This window comes from Mandrillus leucophaeus, unplaced genomic scaffold (genome assembly GCF_000951045.1).
Source record: "Mandrillus leucophaeus isolate KB7577 unplaced genomic scaffold, Mleu.le_1.0 Scaffold133, whole genome shotgun sequence".
NCBI lineage: Eukaryota > Metazoa > Chordata > Mammalia > Primates > Cercopithecidae > Mandrillus > Mandrillus leucophaeus.
Window position 1 is genome coordinate 1,633,182 of NW_012101288.1, and position 25,272 is coordinate 1,658,453.

The window sequence follows — 25,272 nt, forward strand, 5'->3', positions numbered from 1 at the left end:
CTCACTGCAAGCTCCACCTCCTGGGTTCACGCCATTCTCCTGCCTCAGCCTCCCGAGTAGCTGGGACTACAGGTGCCCACCACCTCACCCAGCTAATTTTTTTTGGATTTTTAGTAGAGACGGGGTTTCACCATGTTAGCCAGGATGGTCTCGATCTCCTGACCTTGTGATCCATCTGCCTTGGGAGATGGAATCTCGCACTGTCTCCCGGGCTGGAGTGCAATGGTGCGATCTCAACTCACTGCAACCTCCACCTCCCAGTTCAAGCAATTTTCCTGCCTCAGCTTCCCGAGTAGCTAGGATTACAGGCGTCGACCACCACGCCTGGCTAATTTTTTGTATTTTTAGTAGAGATGGGGTTACACTATGTTGGCCAGGTTGGTCTCAAACTCCTGACCTCGTGATCCACCCGCCTCAGCCTCCCAAAGTGCTGGGATTACAAGCATAAGCACCATGCCCGGCCCCTCCTAGGAATTCTTATGGTGGCCATCTTGCCCAAGATGACAGAAACATAAGTCAATTTCACCACAAATCTTGGTCAGCATGAGGAGAGTACTAAACTTGGTCAGATGCGTCAACTTGGGGAGTTAGTGAGGAAACAGGTAAACAGAGTTGAAACAGAGACTTCACTTCATTGGGCAGGTTAACAGCATTTCCTCTGCTCTGCTTTTGCAGAAGTTAATGAATATGTGGCCTCATCTTCTTCTGAGTCATCCTAACCCAGGGCAAACCTTATGTCAACAGTTGATGTAAGGTGATCCAATTTGATAAAATTACTATTTATCTCTAATCCGTTAAGGTTCTTCAGGTAAGTTTGTTTCCATGATCAAATTAATATAAAAGACCCACTAGTGAAATCTTAATGGAGCTCTAATTTCAATCATTTTGTTTACTCACAAAATATTCCCCTATCATAAACTTTGAAAAATCCACCCTGTCAACAAATTTCACTATGATCACACCCTAGGCCATTATGGACTTCTGGGAGTCCAGCCTGAATAAAGACAGCAGAATCAGAACATCTATTATAAAGAAACTTTTCTGCAGATGTACAAGAAGTCTTCCAATGTTTATTTTTTTAATAAAAAGCTCATATTTATCCTTGCATACTGATTTACCTATTATGCAATATAAATATTTTGATCACAAATGACCTTTTCTTAAAGTGAGATACCTTAAGAAAAAATTTCTATTTGTAGTCCTTATTTTGTCCATAAATTGCAGCAAACATTTCCAGGTACAAGATCATTGAGGCATGGTGGATACATGGATGTGTGCAGACACTGTCCACCAGTCACGCCACGGTTGAGTGCACAAAGTTCTCCCAGCCCTCTTCTCTAACCAGTGCTCCAGGAAGCCACCGTCTCCAGTCAGAACTGGCATGAGATGGGACCACTTACCATCTTACTTCTACATGTTTCTGATTGCCTGTGTGCCCTGGGATATGTTCCCAGGTGATTCTGATCCTTCTGGCCAGAAGCTTGTACACTTCAGCCCAGCTCTGCACATTCAACAACTGTGGCTTTATGCTGCTTTGCTCATGTCTGACCAAAGCAAGTTGCGTAACCATACACACGGTCACAGGAAAAACATTAAGTAGAAAGCCACCTACAACCCTTTTTATTTTCTGCCCAGTCATTTGATCCGAAGTAAACAGGGTGATTTCTTTTCAAAGTATTAATTTGCTATTTCAGTATCAAGGTAGGATTCTGCTTTTTATATTTAACTTCCATGATTTTTAAAAAATAGATTAAATAAAAGAATTCATGAATTTACTGTGGATTTCAGTGAGTTCCCTTTTTTCAGCAAGTTTCCCTGTTTCTGTTATTATAGCATCGGGGCTAACATATTGGGGAAGTCATAGTCATGCACTTCTCTTTTTCATTATACCCTTAAATCTGGGAAATCAATGAGATCTATTCTTTGTCAAAATGGTTCTGAAATTCACCTCATCACCATTGTCACCACCATAATCCTAGGGAAGACATTCATCATCTCACACTTTTATAATCATAGCCTCACACACATGCATGCATATATACACACAGTGACACATACACATATGTATACATACATGTATATTCTATGTGCACATTTGTATGTATACATACATATATAAATATACAATATATACACATATATCCAGATGCATATATACATATATAATGCATATATACACATATTTCATGTTTATATGTATATTAAAAGTATGAAAAGATGGAAACATTGCCAAGTATGAGGAAATTATATGCATTTTTTCCACATCTAACAAATTTGAGGATGAAATGTTTCAATACATGAACACACAAACACACACACACACACAAAATAAATGCAAAACTTACTGGTTGACCTCCCCACCATCTATGATTAAATTTCTCTCGCCCTCGCAGATGAAAAGTGGCATCAAATACAGGATCATACATTGAATTGCCAACAATTCCATGTGATTCTGGATACAGCCCCTTTTTGTAAAAGCAAATTTATTGTTAAAATAACAATACAATAATCCACATACATTAGTTCTAGTATAAATTTTCTTAGCATAGAAGGTTTTATAGCAATACTTAATTTCCAAAATTATATAAGACATATATAACCTTCACTGTGTATCTGAGCAAACGTGAATAATATCTATGGGACAAATTATAAGCCATCTGAGAAACTTGATATAAGAAACTTAATATTGGGGTTTTTTACTGCTCTAATTTAATAAAATGACAATAATTTTCATTATTATAAATTAACCTTTAGTTTGGAATGTATACATGTGCCTCCAAAGAAGCTTCTATTTCTAAATACACTTTTCCTTCTTTCTAAATTCTATTCCTCTCCAAATCAATTTTAAAAAAGATAAATAAATTACGTTTTAAAGAACGAGTGATAGAATTTGAAGTACCTGAAAACTGAAACCTAGCCCTGAAGTCAACATTTTTATTTGCAAATTCAGAAAATAAACAATAGACCCTCTGGTATTTGAGAGAAGTTTAATGTATATGTTCAAACAGAACTGCACCTGAAAAAAGGTTTCAGCTTTAAAGTTGGAATGAAGTTCAATCGCCCACAAAGCTGTAAAAGGCATTTGCTGTGAACAAACGACCCAGATAAGATGGAAAACAGAAAGATTTTCTGTGAACACTAAGGAACACATTTTAAAAGTAAAGTCTCCCCTTTAAAGTCATTCCAGGATGAAATCAGCCCTTTGAACATATATCATTTGAAGAAATACTTACAGTGGCCAAAGTGTATAAGTTAGGAAAGGTTTTAGTTGGGTACACCGGCCTCATGTAGGGTGAATGTGTGCCACAAGACCCTGGAAAGAGAATTGCAAATATTAGAACAAGAGAACCAACAGGAATTGCTTATAGAAAATCCATTTTATAAACACTCAGACACGTGTCGCCTTCGCTTTTGTATTTCAAATAATAAAACACGTTTAAAACTACGTGCTCATAGATCTCAAAGCCCACAGCCCACTGGTTACTGTGGAGATCCTGGATTACAGATGAGAACACAGAGTATGGAAATTACTTACTTAGTTTTTCAATATTAGGCATGACTTTGCTGCCTTTCTTCATGTATGATGCACGGAAGCCGTCCACAGAGAAGATGATCAATGGAGGGCGCACAAACCTTAAACAGTAACACATTAAGCTTTTAGAAACATTATTGCCACAGAGTTGCCATTACTCCTAGTGATTCTCAATAATGGGAGCAATCATTTCCAAGAAAAAACTTCGGCTGGGTGCAGTGGCTTACGCCTATAATCCCAGCACTTTGAGAGGCCGAGGCGGGCTGATCACCTGAGTTCAAGAGTTTGAGACTGGCCCCGTCTCTACTACAAATACAAAAATTAGCTGGGCGTGGTGGCGGGCACCTGTAATCCCAGCTACTTGGGATGCTGAAGCGGGAGAATCACTTGAACAGGGGAGACAGATGTTGCAGTGAGCTGAGATCGCACCATTGCACTCCAGCCTGGGCAACAAGAGTGAAACTCCATCTCAAAAAAATTAAATTAAATTAAAAAACCGAACATATTCATTTAACCATTTAACCACAAGCCAGTCATGGTTAAATCTAGACTGCCCAACAAAAATATTCTGTCAGTCATTCATTATCTGAATTCTTGTGTATGAGATCTGTGAAGTTATGGTACGAATTAAAAAGTCATGAAACATTTCTGTTTTGTAACAAATAACACAGTGACCTGTTATTATTCGTTGGTAGCTTTTTCTGAGATGAACTCTCAAGGCTGCCCTTTCTGCCTTGTTCTTCGTGTCTGTGAAGATCATTTGTATGCCAGGGATGTGCTTCTTGGGATTCTCTAAATACTCCATGAGTGTATTCTCTCCCCAGGTGATGCTTTTGTTCTTATGGGCCTCTGTATAAGAGAATCCAATGGCCTGATCTATCTTCCCTGCAAACAGACCACAGAGATTTGACCCAGCCATGTGTTTGCCTCCCTTTTCAACAGTGTGGAAACTGGGCACACTTCTGAACAAAAATTCTCTTGCCTTTTTCAACATCACCCATATTTAATTCTCTCTTTGGTCATTGGTGCTATAAAGGTTCCCATTCAGAAGCTGGATGTTCCACTGTCTCGGATGACTTCTTTTTTTGAGAGGGGGTCTCTTTCATCCAGGCTGGAGTCCAGCGGCACTACCTTGGCTCACTGCAACCTCCGCCTCCTGGGTTCAAGCAATTCTTATGCCTCTGTCTCCCAAGTAGCTGGAATTACAAATGCGCTCCACCATGCCTGGCTAATTTTGTGTGTGTGTTTTTTTTTTTTTTTTTTTTTTTTTTTAGTAGAGACAGGGTGTTGCCATGTTGGCCAGGCTGGTCTCAAACTCCTGACCTCAAGTGATCTGCCCACCTCGGCCTCCCAAAGTGCTGAGATTACAGGTGTGTATCAAAAAGTAATAATTACTTATTGGATAACATAGTTTTAAAGGTTCTCTAGACTTCCTGTTTCGTTCCCCACTCCCCCCAAAATAGGCAAAACAAGAACTCCAGAAAAAACAATACTGAAAAAAGTCTTAGTCAGAATATTCAGATGCACTTTGTAAAATCTTCAGCTGAGGTGGAATATAGGGGATATTCAGACCCCATAGTATATGCAGAGATGATTGGAGAAAACTGGGGTAAAGAAAACTGTCACCATTTCAAGACGTACCTTCAACCTTTCGACTGATGAATTCCTCCTAAGTACTCATAAGTTTGCCTGTATAAGAGGATTTCAGCTTCACGTTGTTTCTAAACACTTTTCATTTCCTTTGAGAGTTTATCAGCTAATACATAAAACTTCAAAATAGTCATAAAATACACTTACCCTGCCGGGCATTCTGGAGCTTTTATTTCCTCACAGTCATCATCAACCCAATGGGACTCTCCTATAAGGAAAAACGGGTAAATGTATTGTTGAATCTAATTACAAATGCCATGCCTTGAAGCTCGCAATTCTGGGATCTGTGTCCTGTTTGATACTTTCTTTATGGGATATCACCAAAAAAAAAAAAAAAAAAACTGAAAAAAACTCTAGTTTCTGGTTTGGCTTATAAAGTACACCCATACATGATGGGAAAGCTAAGATTTAATAACCGCAAGTGGTGAGGTGTTTATTTGAGCCTTCCGAGTCTAAATGGTTTGTAGATTAAAAAAACCAGTGGCGTCAGTGAACAAAATTTCATGTTTGTATCCCTCCAGAAATAAACTGTTTGGTCATTAGATGGAACATTCTTTTCTCCACCACTGGAGATCTCAAAGACATAGAAAGCATGGCAAAACATCCCTTTAGATGCAAAAAAAAAAAAAAAGAAAAAGAAAAAAAAGCTTAGAATCTACAGAGATAATAAATGGAACATTACAATAGAAAGATTATTTGCCAATGAATCTGCATACAGCCCTTGAATTTAGAAAGGAAAAAAAATGCTGAATTTCACTTTTTATCTTCCACCAAGATCTAAGAGCATACACCTGTCTTTCCTGAGTTACCACTATCGAGAATAGAGAACAGAAAAGGCCTCCAATAAAAAATACGCTTTCCTTTGAAGAAAATAAAAATTATCAAAAAGAATTTGCCTTAAATTATTTTAAGACAAACAAAAGTTACATGTCCTGAACAGAAGTAAAATTCATAACCAACACATTGGAGAAATTGGTCCCATGTAGAGAGAACTGGAAATCTTCTCTGGTCAGTAAGATGCTAACTACTGGACAATGGGGTAACTACTATACTCCTTAAAATAAAGAATATTTAGTGCACATATAGTAACCCAGAGCACACATGTGGGCCTCACAAAAGTACTGAAACTAGAATTTTACACCAGTAAAAGCCAATGCTTAATGATTCAATGATCAATGATACCAAGGGCTTCTTTTTAAAAAAAAAAAATTATTTCTAATAGCCTTTGTGGCTTCCTAGTACACTTACTGCACAGGAAAATTAAAAAAGAAAGGGAAATAAATTCTCAACCAATGTTATGCTTCAAAATAAAAGCATAATTATTGGGTAGGGGAAATTAACAATACAATAATTGTTTGTATGGGGAAATTCCTCAAATATATTAATATAATACCCTCTTGTCACAGCTAAACACCTTACATATTGCAGAACTGACTTGATTTTTTTTCCTGAAATCTTTTAACGAACTTCTTCTTAAAAGTTCCACATCAGAGATAATGAAAAGGACTTGATTTAGAAATTTAAAAAGTGACTTACGAACAACAGGTAAAGATTCTTGGATCTTCCTATCAACTTCTATAAGTGGGTTGCATGGCAACTTAAACCCATTAAAGAGAGTAAGTGCATCTTTTATATTTTCTGTAATCCATTGTCTATTGTTAATTATTGGAATAAAAGCATCATATTCCACAATCAACCAGACAAAGCCAACACTCATGCATATATGGCTTTGGGGTATAACAGGAAATACTGGTCCCCTCATCCCCTTTACCAGCAAGTACCCCCATCCCTGGGCCGTTGCCAATGCCTTGGTGAACAGCTTACATCCAATGGATGAAAAAGCCCTGGCCCCTTGCCTCAAGAGTAGCGACTTGGATTTACTTTTCAGAGCAAGCAATAAAGGGAGGTGAGGCTAACCGAGAGCACGTCCTCACTTGCCTCTCCACACTCCTACTTCCCTATCCTGTTTCTCTTTCCTCCGACATGGTTTTCCTGCAGTATATCCATTTCCTTAATTAACTGCACGTACCAAATTCCTGTCCCAGGCTCTGCTTCTAGAAAACTTGACCTAAAACCAAGACAGGAAATTTAGAAATCTCTTCATTATTATGGTTCTGTCTAATTAAGAAATTCTGGTTTCTTTCCTTTTTACTTCAGATCAGTGAAATGCAGAGTAGCAAAACTAATGAAGAAGCATGAGAAATTAAAAAGGACAATTCATTCCTTCCTCCCACACTCATATCCAGTGTGGTCTATTCCTAGCATCCAGGATCTCCTGGAGCACCTCCAGTTTTTATTCTTTCAAAGCTCAGGCCAATCCAAAGAAACACGTACCTTTGCAAACCACTTGGTAATTGGTACAGCAGTCTCCCCTGGCCAAGCAGTCCTCCGAGCAGTGACAGGCATTTTCTTCATTTCTGACTTCTCCACATCTGTCCTTAGTACACTCCCAGCCACGGGCTAAAATCATCCCAATAAAACATTTTCACTGCTGCACACTAACCAAATGAAAGAAGCCACAATTGCTTACAGGATTTCCAGTGAAGAGAGCTAAAATCTCACATCATTTACTCTGCTTGTGAAATTTGAGTTGGCTTGAGGCCCAGATGACATTTGGAGAACTTACAGATAAGATGAATTTCTAAGTTTTCAAATCAGAGAACAACATCACAATGCAACTGGATTCCTTTGGAAAAACGGGGCCCTGAAAGGCAAGCAAGTATCCCTGCCATTCTCCAATTGTCCTAAAGGATCCAACACATTTATGGCATCGAAGGTTTGTGATAGGGCTACCTATTATTGTAGGGACAGCCTCTGTAGCTTGGCTCTTTTACTTTCTGAAGTGGATATGCTTAGCTTTATTTTTATTTATGTATGTATTTATTTTCGACAGAGTATTGCTCTCTTGCCCAGTCTGGAGTGCCATGGCGCAATCTCGGCTCACTGTAACCTCCGCCTCCCTGGTTCAAGTGATTATCCCGCCTCAGCCTCCTGAGTAGCTGAGATTACAAACATATGCCACCACGCCTAGCTAATTTTTGTATTTTTAATAGAAACGGGGTTTTACCATGTTGGCCAGGCTGGCCTCAAACTCCTGACCTCAGGTGATCCTCCTGCCTTGGCCTCCCAATGTGCTAGGATTACAGGCATGAGCCACCAAGCCCTGCCTAAAGTAGCTGTGCTTAGCCTTAATCAGTGTGATTCAAACACAAATCACAGGACAACTACATGGTTTCTATCTGCACTTGGAGGTTAAAGTCCTAAATAGGATGTGAAGAGTATAAAGGGGGCATTACGATGTTTGCTCAAGATTCTAACCACTGACCAAGTGTGGTCCTACCTACAAAGACAGGTCAGAGTTCCTACTTTCAACAAGCCAAGTAAATGGGTTACAAATTTCCCTCTGATTGAGGGCTCACTGCTTAATTCTTACATTCAGCAAAACAACCTTTCCATTTTAAAAGGAGTGCTGTGTTTTCTGACTTTTTCATCTGCTAGAGTGTAAGCTCCATGGCAGGAAAAGTAACACCTCTCTCTTCGCTCTTCTATTTCCAGTGGCAGACTGTAAACCTGGGAGGCTGTGCCTGGCACCTGCTAGGTGTTCAATGAATATGTATTAAATTGAATTGGAAATGACTATGGAGATAAAATATAACTCTTTAAATTCAGAACTACTGCGTTAAGAACTTTCATAGTTAATTCATTTACTCATTGACTCTTATACCATGTTTTCCATGTTCTCAGTGCTAGGATGTCATAAAGAACAGGAGAGACTAGGTCTGTCTTCATGGAGCTTACACTCCCATTGGAAAAGACAGATCATAGGCAAGTAAACAAGTAAGCAAGGTCATTTCAGCTTGTGCCAAGTGTTGTGAAGGAAGTAACAGGTGGCACTGATAGAGAAAGACAGGGTGAAACGGGGTGCTACTCCAGGAAGTAGAATGGTCAAGAAAGGTGTCACTGAGCTAAAATACCTATGAACACTTCAGGTCTTTATCTCTTAAAATATGTCATAAGTGGAAAGGAATGATTTTGAAAGCAATCCTGCCTCTTAGTAATATTCTATCAAGAGAAACTATTGTTAGGTGAATATATTAATAAAGAGATATTACGGGCCGGGCGCAATGGCTCATGCCTGTAATCCCAACACTTTGGGAGGCCAAGGCAGGCGGATCATGAGGTCAGGAGTTCGAGACCAGCCTAGCCAACATGGTGAAACCCCATCTCTACTAAAGATACCAAAAAATTAGCCAGGCATGGTGGCACATGCCTGTAATACCAGCTACTCAGGAGGCTGAGACAGGAGAATCGCTTGAACCCGAGAGGCGGAGGTCGCAGTGAGCCAAGACCGCGCCATTGCACTCAAGCTTGGGCGATGGGGAGACTCTGTCTCAAAAGAAAAAAAAAGAGAGATATTAGTTGTTTGGCATAAGTGCTACCCCTGCCCCTTTTGGTCAATCATTAGCCAGAAAACTATGCAACTTCTATTTAATTTTTATTCTTTTAGAATTACCCTTGCATCCTGACTCTGTCCTCTGATATTTTTTGTTGTTTTGTTTTGTTTTGTTGAGACAGAGTCTCACTCTGTTAGCCAGGCTGGAGTGCAGTGGCACAATCTCAATTCACTGCAACCTCTACCTTTCAGGTTCAAGTGGTTCTCCTGACTCAGCCTCCCAAGAAACTGGGATTATAGGAGCCTCCCACCATGCCTGGGTAATTTTTGTATTTTTGGTAGAGATGGGGTTTCATCATGTTGGCCAGGCTGGTCTCAAACTCCTGACCTCCAGTGATCCGCTTCCTTCAGCCTCCCAAAGTGCTGAGATTACAGATGTGAGCCACCATGCCCAGCCATTCTGATTTTTCAATATCCTGTTTCCATTCCCTTCTCTTCTCGAGCAGATTAAGTGCTTAGAATTGCTTTTCCCATGACCTGCTCTTCCCAAATGATGAGCAATTTTCTAAGGTTGCTTTGTCTAGAGATATTGTGGGTTTTTTTTCAATTCAAGGTGATTCTATCCACCAATAAACTTTTATTCTAATCCTAATTCCATAAGAAAATCATGTCTACATCACTTACAAAAGAATATCATTATTAATAAGCTATGTTTATTCAGGAACTATTATGTACGAATGAAATCAAAAATAATTTCAGAGTTTAAAGTGAACTATACACAAAGGACAAGTCAGTCATCTGTGTAATTTTCAAACATGGGAATAAACATAAAAAATATTTAACCTTATTGGAAAATAAGGAGGAGGTCACCTACCAGATTATTTTAAAAATATTTTTTAAAATAAGAATATTCAATGCTTAAAAGGAAGTGATGAAAGGCCCTTGTGTCATTTGGTAGAAACATAAACTTTCAGAAGTATAATTCTGTAATGTATATTTAAATTTTAAAAATGCATATATACTTTGACCCTAAAATCCCACTTCCAAAAATTTATCTTAAGGAAAATAGGCAAAAGTATGAATATGCATAAATTATGTTCATTGATACACCATTCATAATAGCAAAACTCAGGGAAATATTCATTTAATTACTCAATGAATTAGGTTGCAACAGTTCAATGGAATACTACGTAGCCATTCAAAATGATGATGTGTATAAAGATTTATTAATACAGATACTTTCCCACACATGCATATATATACATACAGTTGGAAAAATATACATACACACATAGATACATACTGAAAACACACACAGAGTTATCAAAGTTTCACTGAAACACTGTGGTTGTTTCTAGGCAGTGCTCCCTCAGCAAAAGAGAATCTCAGAGACTTTTGTTTTTCTCTTCATCCTTTTATTATTATTTGATATTTGATTCCTTCACATTCAGGATATGTTATCTTTGTACACAGGGAAATGGACTATAAGATATTATTATATCCCATCCTTAAAAAATTGAGGAACAAAGGCATGAACTACATTCAAAAGAGAGCTAAGCTACAGTCAGGGATTCATTACATTTTGCAAAGAATTCTCAGACCAGGAATCCAGAAGTTTGATTTTACATGCCACAGACAAGATACTCAAGGTAAGGAGGAAACATAAAACATTAGTAAATTCCTTAGTGCCAAGCAAACACAGATTGCTGGCTTGAAATAATGTTTTAGAGCCAAAAATCTCTGCTGGAACATCTGTTCCATCTATACATTCAGCTTACAATAGTCCCAGCAATTTAGTTTGCAGACCCACAACTAAAAGAAACTGGGAGAAATTCCAAAGGAAAGCAACCCCCAAAAAAGTGGTTAAATGGTTGGAAAATGTATTCTGCAAAAAACAGCCTAATGAAGCTGTTCTTACTGCAGGATCGCAGGAGGAAAACCAATTAGAACTAGTAAGGAAGTTTATGTTGGATTTCATATAAATCAAGAGTTACCACTTAAGCAAAACACGGTAATATCTGTTTCTAATGATAACATTTGAAAGATCAAGCTAACAGCAATGATAGTAAGAGTTAGGCCTTTGAAAGAATTGTCTAAGCTTAAAAGTCCAAAAACAAGAAATATCTGGCCAAGGAAACTGTGGAAACTGCTTCTGGTGATGTCAAGAACAGGATTGACTGTTGTCTTTCTCAGATAGTTTGAATATGGTGTTGTCCAGAAGCATGGTGGATAGCTTACAAGATATCTAAAAAATCCTATCTGAAATACTGGGCTTTGAAAACCTAGTAGGCGGGATGGCAGAAGTCCCCAGAGGTGTTTTTCTCAACTTATGTGCATTCATACAGAAGCCTGTATATCCTAATAACTGTTCCAATACAAAAGAAATGTAAAGAAAGTCACAAAAAGTGTGGAGGAAGATTTTAGAGCTACCCAGAGCATGAAACTCCAAACAGAATTCCATAACAATTTTCCATTTGCACAGACAGTAGGGAATGACAGGCAGACTAACAGTTACTATACAATAAGATGAAGTAAAACAAATGCTAGAAGCTGGCTAAGCAAGAAAAAAAATTTTTTTAAAAGAATATACACAGGCCAGGCGCAGTGGCTCACGCCTGTAATCCCAGCACTTTGGGAGGCCGAGGTGGGAGGATCACGAGGTCAGGAGATGAAGACCGTCCTGGCTAACATAGTGAAACCCCATCTCTACTAAAAATACAAAAAAATTAGCTGGGCGTGGTGGCATGTGCCTGTAGTCCCAGCTACTCGGGAGGCTGAGGCAGGAGAATGACGTGAACCTGGGAGGTGGAGCTTGCAGTGAGCTGAGACCATGCCACTGTATTCCAGCCTGGGTGACAGAGCGAGACTCTGTCTCAAAAAAAAAAAGAAAAGAAACGAAAAGAAAAGAAAAGAATGTACACAATTAGGCTGGGCACAGTGGCTCATTCCTATAATCCTAGCACTTTGGGAGGCCAAGGTGGGAAGACTGCTTGAAGCCAGGAGTTCAAGACCAACCTGACCAACACAGTGAGATGCTGTCTCTTAATAAATAAGTAATAAAAAAGAACATACGCAATTTGAGCTCACACGCCCTAGCAGTGAATGTGGGAATTGACAGCAAGAGATAGAAAGGAAGACGGTGAAGACACAAAAACGAAAACAAAAAAAAACCATTTCCAAAACCAGTACATCATGACTGCAGCTGCAAAGAACCTCGCTCTGCTGGATCTTGTGTGGAAACAATGGTCATTGGCACAGGGTACGCTCTTCATACAACCAATGATCATTCAACAAACGAAACTACAATCCACAATCTGGATAGACCAAAGCAGGGTGGCCACTCCAGGATGCATACAATAGCAGGCAGCCTTTCAGCCGTCTACTTGAAGGTAGAGAGGACTCATTAGTTACATACCTGTCTTCAAACAGAGCTCATCAAAGTCATGGCAGCAACTGGTGTAGCTCTTACACAAGTTGTCACAGCGACAATCAGGAGGTCCAGCTTCTTGAAGTTCAAAGCACCTGCCCTTGCAAGATCCGGAGATGTTAGTCCAGGGGGAGTCCGATAGCACTGCAAAGAACAAGAGGCAAAGACAATGAATTGGAGAGTGGTCGTGTCACCACGGAGAGGTGGCACTGGGAAGCTGCGTGGTGTGATGCTGCAGTGGACTCTGGAGGAGAAGACTGGCTCCATTACTTGCTACCCACGTACCCTGGGCAGGCTGCCCAACTTCCTTGTTCTACGATTTCCTCATCTGTAAAGTGGGGGACTCATAAAAGTAACTCTATGTTGAAATAAGAATTAAATGAATCAATCCATGTAAAACACTTAACCGCATGTCAGACATATAGAAAGAGTAACAAGTGTTGGCGATTGGTTCAATTACTATTTATAATTATTATTACTGCAAATCTGTGATGGTTAGTGCCCCATGGGTGCTAACGATGACCACAGAGAACGTACCTTGATCTATATCCTTAGAAACAAGAGAGCATGTCCCTATTTAAAAATCCAAAACTTTTTGCAAGGAAAATTCAGCTCAAATGTTCCAAGAACAGATCGAATATATGAGATTGAAATAGAAGACTTTTACAGTTTCAGCTGGTGTTTTACAAATACAAGCTCTACAATCTCGGCTTCTCAAAAAAATCTTCCATCAATATTTTCACATGATATAAGTGTATGTAAAAATCAAAAGAATCAACTAAAATTTGGGAGAAAAAAGGATTCAGTGAGATAAAAATTCCACAAATTTGCAATATGCACACAATGTAGTTTCAAAATTAAATGGAAGTTTCATTCTCAGTACTGCCTAAATGATAAAATAGCTAGGTATTTTATTTGGTATAAATTTAATCATATGTATGTAGAACCTACATGAAGAACATAAGAAAACTCTACCAAAAAAAAAATTTTAAGATCTAATTAAGGTGGGGGGAGGTGCCTCATGCCTGTAATCTCAGCACTTTGGGAGGCTGAGGTTGGTGGACCATCTGAGGCCAGGAGTTCAAGACCAGCCTGGCCAAAACAGTAAAACCTGGTCTCTACTAAAAATACAAAAATTAGCCCGGCGTGGTAGCAGGTGCCTGTAATAGCAGTTACTCAGGAGCTGAGACAGGAGAATTGCCCAAACCTGCGAGGCAGAGGTTGCAGTGAGCCAAGGTATCTCTCTCTCCCTCTCTCTCTCATACACACCCACACACACACACACACACACACACACACACACACACACACACACACATATGATCTAATTAAAATGAAAGACATGCTACCTTAAAGGTAAAAAAATCAATATTATAAAAATACTAATTCTTCCCAAACAAACCTGAAGACTCAATGCAATCACAGCCAAAAATATTGAGAGTTCATGAAACTTGAAAAAATATTAAACGCTTATTTAAAAATAAAATATTTTAAAATAGAAAACCTCTTGAAGGGAAAAGTAATTTGATAAAGACTAGATAGCAAAGTATATTCTGAAGTTAAATAATCAAAGCAGTTTGATACTAGAAAATAAGTAGATTGGCCGGGCGCGGTGGCTGAAGCCTGTAATTCCAGCACTTTGGGAGGCCAAGACGGGCGGATCACGAGGTCAGGACATCGAGACCATCCTGGCTAACCCGGTGAAACCTCGTCTCTACTAAAAAATAAAAAAAAACTAGCCGGGCGAGGTGGCGGGCGCCTGTAGTCCCAGCTACTCGGGAGGCTGAGGCAGGAGAATGGCCTGAACCCGGGAGGCGGAGCTTGCAGTGAGCTGAGATCCCGCCACTGCACTCCTGCCTGGGCGACAGAGCGAGACTCCGTCTCAAAAAAAAAAAAAAAGAAAAGAAAATATGTAGATTAATGTTGTGGATGGGACCCCATCAGTAAGTAGGGACTAGAAATAATTAAGTTAGAGTCTCATCTCAATATACAAAACAATTTCTGATAAATGGAAAATATACACAGTCTCATAAATGTTTCTAGGAATTAAAATTTTTGTAAAGTAGAACGTAATTTAGAAAGACCTATCAATATTTTAAAATGCTTATAAATGTTTCACCCAGAAATTCTATTACTAGAAATTTACCATTTACACATATTTGCAAAATTTGCCCATTTTGCAAATGTCCATTGTTCATTGCAGCCCTTTTGTTACAGGTAGAGACCCTGAAATCAACCAAAGTTGTTTTTCCCATCAAGAAAGAAAGAATCACTACATCCATAAGTGGGCTATTGCACACCCCTTAAAAAGAATGAGTCAGATCTGTGTAGGCTAATATGGAAAGATCTACAAAAGATATAAATAAGTTGTTTAAAGAATAAATACAGGGTAGAGTGCTGTATATTAGACTTTGTGTTTAAAAATAGAGATAAACAGGACAATAAGGATAGAAACGAAGATAGAACTAAAAACAGAGCCAGAACTAGAGACGGGTGAGTGACAGAGTGGGGCAGAAGGAGGGAGAAAATGTCCAAGTTTGTATCACATTTTTAAAATGCAGGTGTGAATAAATTTTTTCCTTCTGTAAGAAACAGCTTATGGAATTACATTTAGGGAAAATGAGAAAGAGAGGAAGAAGATTTTTACCTTCCTGTTTGAAATTTCTAACATTCTACAAATTTGCATGTAGTTGCCTGGTCTTTTGTTTGCTTACTTGCCTTCTCTTTCCTTCTCTCTCATTATATATACATACCATACAATATATGTGTGTGTGGGTACGTATACTTATGTACAAAATATATAGTGTATAATATATGTCTGTGTGGGTATATGTACATATGTATGAAATACATGCCATATGTGTGTGTGGGTATGTATATATGTACAAAATATATATCATATAATAGATGTGTGTCTGGATATGTGTATATATGTACAAAATATATACCATATATGTGCGTGTGGGCTTGTGTATCTATGTATAAAATATATACCACATAATATATGTAAATATCCTAACAAATATTATTGACATGCGATTTATAATTTTTCTTATTTACATGCTTATGAATTTTTCATTTTTATAATTCATATGTCTTACTTTTAAAATCAAGAAAAAGCAAGAAGCAGGAGGAGAACAGATGTTAAATATCACTTCTAGGTTCGCCCAAGCCATTTATCTGAACATTCTTTGTCCTTTGTCCTCATTAAAGTCAGAGTCATCCAATCCCAGGCTTTAAGGCATCAGATCAGTTCAACTAAAGCAAACAGATTGACCAGACCATGAGATGTGAAACACTTTTGCATGGTTGCTCCTAGGATGTTGAAAGACATACAAACGATACCAGTTCAGTTTAGAAAATAATATTCATTTCCAATGCAGAGGTCCATAAACCACATTTTTCTATTGTCTTTGACCAACCTATCAACAGTGCATGCTGAACCATAAGAAACCATGGTGGCAGGAGGGGTTGAGAAGTAAAAAAAAAAAAAAAAAAAAAAAAAGAAAAAATAGAGAAAGTCCTACAGTAAAAATAAATATAAGGAAAGTACTTACAATAGAATATTCCTTAAGGATACCGCTTAGATAGACTCATTTCAACATCTATCTAGTAAATTTTCAGTAGAATTCATTCCCATGAGCTGCTTAAATAAATAAGCTTAAATAAATAAGCTTAGCTATGCTGATAGCTGAGATACTTCAAAGAGATCTAAAGGCAATTTGTTTACAGATGTGCGGTGTTCCTGTATGCATTTGAAATTGTCCTGCAACCACGCGCCTTGCTTTCCTTCATCATAATCATCTCTTCCCTGTGTCTTTCATTCCTTTTTTTTTTTTTGAGACGGAGTTTTGCTCTTGTTGCCCAGGCTGGAGTGCAATGGCGCAATCTCAGCTCACTGTAACCTCTGCCTCCCAGGTTCAAAGGATTCTCCTTCCTCAGCCCCCTGAGTAGCTGGGATTACAGGCACTCACCACCACACCCAGCAATTTTTGTATTTTTAGTAAAGACAGCTAATTTTTTGTATTTTTAGTAGAGACAGGGTTTCACCATGTTAGCCAGGATGGTCTCCATCTCCTGACCTCGTGATCCGCCCGCCTCGGCGTCCCGAAGTGCTGGAACTACAGGCGTGAGCCACCATGCCCGGCCTATCTCTTTTAAACAGAGTGAGTGTATGGTGACACCTCAGTAATGCCACACACTCCTGTGTGCAATGGAAAAGACAATCTTGATGAGTTGAGTGTACAATAAATAAATAAATAAAATGATTAAATTAACAAATAAATAAAATAGAACAATAAAGTGGACTATTCACTCTGCCTTTCCAGGGTCTGTTCCATCCCAGCCATCTTCTTTCATGACAAGCTCTAGTCCCAACTGTTTTCCTAGGAGTTCTGCAATCCACCTTTATATTCTTTTTTTAATCATTTTTTTATGGATGAATAATAGGGGTACATAGTTTTGGGGTGATAATACATTCATGTAGTTGATAAAAATCAAGTCAGTATACTTGGAGTGTCCACGTTCCCTGTCCTTCTCCCTACACCCAGGCTAAGGTGTTTAAAATCAAGAAAAAGCAAGAAGCAGAAGGAGAATGATGTCAAATCTCATTTCTAGGCTCACCCAAGCCATCTATCTGAACATTCTGCTCATCCCTTAGTCCTTTGTTCCTGCATGCATTTGAAGTTTTTAGGACTTCTCTCTTTATTGTACCTGATGTAATGTCAAATAGGGAAAGATTATCTGGTTTATTAGAAGTCTGAGTTTTAAAATCTGTTGTCTTCCTTTACTTGACCTAAATCAAGAGAACATTGATATAAGCACTTCAGATGCATAACTTATTGAGAGGTGGGATGCAAACTGAAACATCAGTGAACCTGTGGTATCCCAAATTTTTCATCATTACTGAGATCACCATAAAAACTCAGAAAACAACTAAAACAAACAAACAAACAAACAAAAAGTACTCTCAAATGTATCAAGGCAGAAATATGTGATACGTATGAGACTTGGAATTTCTTATGAGGTATTTGCTAATACCTTTATGAGATTCAAATTCTGTTGCTGTCTTATACATTACATGTTTAACTAATTAACACCATTAAAAATGATGTTATTTTACTTCAAAGATGCAAGTCAATTCCAGAATCTTGAAAAACAAATGTTTATAGTTTTATATAGTGTTCTTTTTAAAAATAGAGACCTCAAATTTTAAAATACACATATGTACATGTATGACATGTATAACAACAATGCAATGCATTTCTTATTTTTCACAAAAGCATAATTTCATGATTTAAAGAAACACCAAGGTAAAACGTACTTTATTTCATTCAAATTCATAATTCTGACAGAAACAGGTACAATTACTTTTACTTAAGTCAACTTAATGTCTAAAATATTCCATCTTACAATATGTATAAAGAGGTAGGGTTGTAGAATTCTTGTGCCAGCCGGGCACGGTGGCTCACGTCTGTAATCCCAGCACTTGGGGAGGCCAAGGCAGGCTGATCACCTGTGGTTGGGAGTTCGAGACCAGCCTGACAAACATGGAGAAAACCTGTCTCTACTAAAAATACAAAATTAGCCGGGCATGGGGGTGCATGCCTGTAATCCCAGCTAGGGCTGAGGCAGGAGAATCGCTTGAGGCAGAAGTTGCGGTGAGACGAGATCATGCCATTGCACTCCAGCCTGGGCAACAAGAGTGAAACTCCATCTCAAAAAACAACGAAAAAAGAATTCTAGTGCCATTTGTTCCATAATATACAAATAATAATAATAATAATGATTTAAATTATTGGAAGGAGCCTAACTGATGACAAAAGTTAGAGCCAAAACACTACTTCATCTTAGGCTCAATCATATTTCCCTCTGAATCCCCCCCCCCACAAGATGCAAATACTCAAATCTGGATGATGGCCAATAGAAGAGGCAGTATTTAAGTCTGGAAACATTTAGCTTAGCCTAAAGCTGGAAGGTTCTTCTAAGCTTTGTCTGCTCCTGTTTATGATACTGCTGTCTATCTGTTCCTCCCATTCTCCTGGGTTCTTAGCCCAGGTGTTTCCTGAAAGTGAGAGTAAAACCTTAAAATGTGTTACCAGCTGTGGTTATACCACCTCCTTTTCTCAAGAGCGTTAAAACAGGACAAGTTCCCCTGTGTCTGCTGCCCCGTTTGAAGCATAACCCACAGGGCAAGGCAGAGGACAGTGTGCGTGGCATTCAAGATGCTGCCCAGCTCTAGAATTAATACTGTATTATGTCTCTTCTGGAGTATATGGTTCATTCTTCCTGGTCATACTTTTTCTGTATTGAATTTGCCATTTTTTCTTGATGCTTCTGACCTCACTTGTAGTAAATAAAGCTTACACACAGGCCTACATGTCAGTATCTTTGCTTCCTAAAGACATCACTTTTTATAAACATCCATTACTGCAACATCACTGTTCTCTTCTCTTCACAGCTGCTAGGCCCGATTTCATAAACTTTTTTTTTTTTTTTAATAAATAGGTCCACCTGGGAAGTTTTTAAACACCCGTGCTTTCAAAACATTTATAAATACAATGATGTCCTGACCAGGCTCAGTGGCTCATGCCTATAATCCTAGCAGTCTGGGAGGCCGAGGCGAGTGGATCACCTGAGGTCAGGAGTTCGAGACCAGCCTGGCTAACATGGTGAAACCTCATCTCTACTAAATATACAAAAATTAGCCGGGTGTGGTGATGGGCGCCTGTAATCCCAGCTACTCGGGAGGCTGAGGCAGAAGAAGCGCTTGAACCTCGGAGGTGGAGGCTGCAGTGAGCTGAGATCACGCCACCGCACTCCGATCTGGGTGACAGAGTGAGACTGTCTCTCTCAAAAAATAAATGCATACATACATACATACATACATACATACAATGTCCTCATATAGAGCTCACAAACTAGAAGGAAAAAAAAAGATTTCTACGTAATTGAAGTTAAAAGTGAAAAACTTTAATTCAACATCTAAACCACTTAAATAGAATTGAATGGTCATCAGTAGCATAAATCTGAATGATTTGCACATCTGCTACCAAACAATGAAATGTTGTCATTTAAAATTAAAGGTACTGTTATCTCAATAAGGTATAAGTTTAAACACTGGCCTTCAAACCTAATTGAAGATTAATTAAATGCATTATCATATGCTTAACACCTTACAGTTCTCATCAGCCTTAAAGGCATTTTCAAAAACTTTTTCAGATAAATAAAAGCAACTTTATCCCCGTTTTCCTGGTTGGAAAATTAGATCTCTAGGCCTTGTATGAGTTAGCAAAGGCCTGGATAAAATTTTAGATCATCTCACTGTAACTACAGTATTTTTTTCATTAACAAACGGTTTTTTCAAGTTTTTGTACATAGGTTTCAAATTTTAGAAGTTCTTTTCAAAATATAATTTTGGGGAATATTTGCTGATGTTATTGATTCAAAAATCTAGGCTGAATTTCATGGAAGACTGAGGTTTCTGAGTATGTAAACTAGATAGAGGAGTCTCTATAGTTTTCAGATAAATGAAAAATCACGACACTACAGCTCCATTTAACCAAGAACTGAAAAATCTGTACCCTCCTTAGCTTCCAGTTCAGATAATTTCATTCCATTGACTTAAACTCCCCAATTTCTACCTGAAATTTCACATAAAGCCCCATGAGAGGATATTCCTCACGACAGAGTTTTGCTCACCGAGCAAATGGCTGATCTATGTCCCCTTTACAGTTTCCTACATTTTCCTGTACCAACATTTAAACAGCTTTTCATTGTAGAGCAAAATTTCTAAAATTATCAAATGAACATCAACCTTCTCACTTCTAGTACCATTTTCTGATTTCCCTATGAGTCTCAAAGAAAAGGTGTACCCATAAAGTTGTTAGGGACAGTCTACATTTCATATGAACCTATGAATTTCATTCACATACTTTTCAACTTTCCTTTCAAGCCACTAAAAACACGGATGAATTAAACTGAGCTTTTAAGTCTCTGTTAGCCAGCTATTCACAGGCTCACAGATTTTCTTTTGTCTTTTAATAACTAAAGTACTTACATATCAAAGAGGATATTCTATTTCCACCTGGAGACAGTTTCTAAATCACAAGTTTCAATGAAATAGACTCCTCCTGCATAACACCACAAACATACACACTGCAAGCACACGTGAGTACGCAGACACCTGTAGACAAATAAATTCTCTTGCAGTCTTAAAGGCAAATCAAGTGGGCCACCTCAGACATACGAGACAAAGATGTCAAACTAAATCGCAGGTTTATATTTTCTTTGAAAATTTATTCTAGCCATCTCACTATCTCATTCACCTGAATGCCCATTGTATTTACCCAACAGAATTATAAGTAGCTTTTCCCATTTCATGTCTCCTAATAAATCTTTAAATCTTTTACGACCTGGTATAAAAAATCCTGTTCAGCCATTATTTCCTATCCTAACAATAAATCCAGATAACAAGTGTGTTAGTTAATTAATTATAACAGTCTGTTTGCACTGCCACAGCCTTGAAACTAACACCCCAGTCCATAGTACAGCAGCGAGGGTATCCATGTGTGCAGAACATTCTCAGCTATTGTTGAGGACTCTAAGAAGCTATGGTTACTAAACAACTGCATGCTTTTGAATGGTGAATCTCACTCTGATCAATCCGAAGCTAGCCATATATCAATACCCTTTGTGTTCCTTCTATTTGTTGCACTCTTGGAGCACTGAGCTTCCCAGGATTTCTTTGGCGCCTAAAAGTGTTGTTGGAAATGGGCATGGCTGCCTCCCCTCATAGTGTCTTCTTCTTACAGGCTTATAAAATTCACCCAGTATTTTCTGATGGGAAGGCTTTTCTAATTGTCAGAATAACCAGTCACATGTATCAATTGAGAGAGAGCCTTTCTAAGCATATGCAGCATTTAAAAAGATAAAGATATTTCCACTGTCTACAGTATGCTTTTACCTAGTTTACTAAGTACATCTTTGATTTTTAGTCGGGAGAAATCAACCACAGTTCCTAAAAAGCAGATGAGCTACATCAAAAGAAAAATTTAAAAGTGTTCAGGCATACCCAAACCATACAATTCAGAGTTAAGTTGCATTGTATTCTAAGACTAAGCTTCACATAGTTAAAAGTTTAATAAATTATTTTAGATGATATCATAAAGGCCTAAAATAACCAATGACATAATTAAATAATTCAAGGAGCAAATTCGTGTGCATACTTAAGACCCTTTAGGTTTACAAATTATAATATAGACTATATTATTTTTCTAGAAGTGGCATTTATTCATTAGTTCGTATAGCTGTTCTTATAACATGTGGAAATAATTTACTATACACAAAATATTTTCAAAGACTAATAAATCCAATCTATACTTTTCAAGTTTTCCAGTAGTGAGCACACACATTCAAGAGGCAATGAAACAGAATAATTCCTGGGATTTTTTTTTAATCCAGAAAGAAAAGTAGAAATCATCTAAGTCTGCTCCTCATTGTACCGCTAAGGCAACAGACTTCACAAGTGACTTCCCCAACACCACACAGCAAGTTACAGGACTCCAGGGGACCAGTCTAGGATTTTAATGACCGTTTTCCAAAAGAAGTCAATTTTAAAAATAATGAGTGACTCAATTTTGCATTCATTAAGGAAACAGCATTTAATTCTTTCAATCTCAGTTTTAGCCAGAGTGATATATTAAGAGGAAACAGAAAAAAAAAAAAAAATCCCTTTAGTGTTCATTGAAAAGAACCAGAAGTTGGCTCTCAAGTTGTTAGCTTTCCCACATGACGATGCTAAGGATCTGATTGCCCTGTCGGTTCAGTCACAGTCAGTGTTAATGGGAGTGAAAAAGAGGCCTTTGAAGAGAGCATTTGCTACTAATAAAAACAGCATTCTCTAGCTCAGTGATCCACTGTCCTCTGCCTCCCCAACAGAAGATGGCTCATTTTGTCCATTTGGCTCCCTGGGGCTGCAAGTTTTATGATCTATTTTCTCACTCTTCACCCCAGCCACACCCCACTTCAATTCACTAACTCACTTCTAATATTATTCTTTTAACCTACTGGCATGATTCAAAAGTCACTTAATTGATGTAAGGAAGATTTAGTATTCCATCAATGTATGTGTCCTAACTTGGTTAATAATAAAATTTCAAGCTGGCTAAACAGAGGCACGTGATGGTTAACAGTCAGATCAAGAAATACAGAGAAACACAAAATTCACAGGAAGACAGACAAACATGCTGGGATGTCAGGAAAAGTCCAGAAAATATTGCTCCCTAGAGTGCCCACTACTTAAAATGTAATTTTTTATTTCTAAAACCATCACGAGCTCCAATTTCCAGGAAATTAACCAACTCATTACTTAAGACCTGGTCAGTTAAGCCCCCTCTGTCTGCACAAGGAGCTCCTTTATGAGAACACTATATGGGAACACTACTTACCGTGTAGTGTATTGTAAAAAGAAACTCTTTCACTTTGGTTCTATTAAGTCAAGGTACACTATTAAAACTTATCTTTCCTTTGCCAAAAGAAAACACAATGAGGACAAATCAATCTTGAAAACTCTTTAAGCACCTCCTGTCTTTTATGGTTTTTCAATTTTAAGTAAATCTTAAAGTCCTCAATTTCTGAAGTTTCATAAAGATAGCTCACTGCCTTTTGTACTTCCATTCCTTTTTCCTATGTCAGAACTTTCTGGTGGCAAATACTACATCCTATATTATGTGACAGCAAATCAGACTTGGGTAGCTCCAATATTAAACCAACACCTGTTCTCACCACTTCTACTTTAGCCTTGTCTGTGAACAAGAGCTTTAACTGTATCCTAACATTTACAAATTTGAGTACAAAAATGGAAATAGCCAGTTACGAAACAATCATAAATGTTCTCTAATGAAAACCACACTCTTCCACCTGAATTATACACATAAGTGGTTTTGCTCAGAGAAATTTAGGACTAACTTAGTTATACTGCAAGACTGTATTAAAGATAAATATTTTAATAAGCTTACATTGATTACACGGTATGCAATATTTTTAAAGAATTGAAAATGCAAATCATTTCGACACTTACCTGTAGGAGGACCTTCCTCCCATCCTTCTGCTCTCTTAATTCTATGTGCAGTGAATCCTAAGCAGATATTGACTCCAATGGCAAAAGTGAACAGGGATATTATCTAAGAGAATAAAGAGATCAAGTTGTCAAATACAGCTGGGCAAGACTAAATCAAATTACACTAAGGCGATTCAAATGGCTTCAATATCACCACCCAATCCTACCACTTCCAAATTGCATAATAAGGTGCTATCTTAATTTGCACAACAAAAAGGAAAATGCCAGTCAGTCACTGATTCTGAAGATCAAGCATGTCCCCTTGTCATTCCTCCGTTCTCCCACCTGACACGACTGGAACGAGCTCCTCCTTGCCATGTCGAGGATTCTTGGAAAGCCCTTTGCAGCGTGTTCTCTTTGCCTTCACGGAGTGCACTGGTTTGGGGCTCCGGGTTTAGTCTATTAACTGTAAGCAATCCCACCTGGGAGGTTGACAGACTCCTCTGATTTGTCCAGAGCTTGATTACATCACAGGGTGTTCACAAATCGCAGCTCTGAGCATAAGAGGCTTAAGCTCTCATCCCCCCCCCCATCCCCGCCCCCTTACAGGTCCCTCCCCTAACCCACAGACACTTTCATGTGGTATCCTCTGGCAACAGGAGGGTTTCTTACATTGCCGTGGCCCATAACAGTGCATGTTCATTTTCCTTTCCTCACAAAAACATGATTTGTCAAAAAGAAACCAAATGCATTTCATCCGATAAAAAGGAAACAGAGCAGTGCATGGGCTTTCCAAACCAGCTTTAAGCTTTTAAGGTTTACAATGCAGTCATTCAATGGCGTCAACCTCACCGCTTTATTTTTTTAAGCAAGGAAAGTTTTATCCTTTATAAACCTAATAACGCTCCTGTCTTTCCTATCTATTTATTTTGCTGCCAGTTTGAGCGACCCTGTCCCTAGTATCATATTCTCAGCTACTTCTGCCTCCTTGAAAGTTTCTCATGATGAAATTTCGCAAACTTGTAACTAGCATAAAAGATAACATTATTTTCCCCATGCTGTCGTTCAAGTTTAGAGAAGTAACTTTTATCAAAATACTGGAAATGCCAGCCACGCAGCATAAAGTCCTTCTGCCCTGGGAGGACGGACAAAATAACTTCAGTCTCTGCTTCTTCTTCCCGAAAAGACTGTCAGCTTGTTTGGGGCGGGGG

The 25,272-nt window shown here is 38.3% G+C and overlaps 1 protein-coding gene across 4 annotated transcripts in view; it reads right to left on the minus strand.

Moving 5' to 3' along the window:
- Positions 1 to 25,272, minus strand: part of ENPP2 (ectonucleotide pyrophosphatase/phosphodiesterase 2) — a 142,672-nt gene that overhangs the window by 66,968 nt on the left and 50,432 nt on the right. For 3 of the 4 annotated variants that reach the window (XM_011972998.1, XM_011972997.1, XM_011972995.1), the window contains exons 1-8: positions 24,407 to 24,525; positions 24,083 to 24,185; positions 12,991 to 13,146; positions 7,517 to 7,642; positions 5,330 to 5,390; positions 3,536 to 3,633; positions 3,234 to 3,313; positions 2,346 to 2,465 (exon numbers count right to left, since the gene is read on the minus strand). In XM_011972998.1, the coding sequence (XP_011828388.1) occupies positions 2,346 to 2,465; positions 3,234 to 3,313; positions 3,536 to 3,633; positions 5,330 to 5,390; positions 7,517 to 7,642; positions 12,991 to 13,146; positions 24,083 to 24,185; positions 24,407 to 24,439 (777 nt within the window). In that variant the 5' untranslated portion in view covers positions 24,440 to 24,525. Of the gene's footprint in view, positions 1 to 2,345; positions 2,466 to 3,233; positions 3,314 to 3,535; positions 3,634 to 5,329; positions 5,391 to 7,516; positions 7,643 to 12,990; positions 13,147 to 24,082; positions 24,186 to 24,406; positions 24,526 to 25,272 lie in introns of those variants that run through there. The other variant, XM_011972996.1, reaches the window with a different exon arrangement.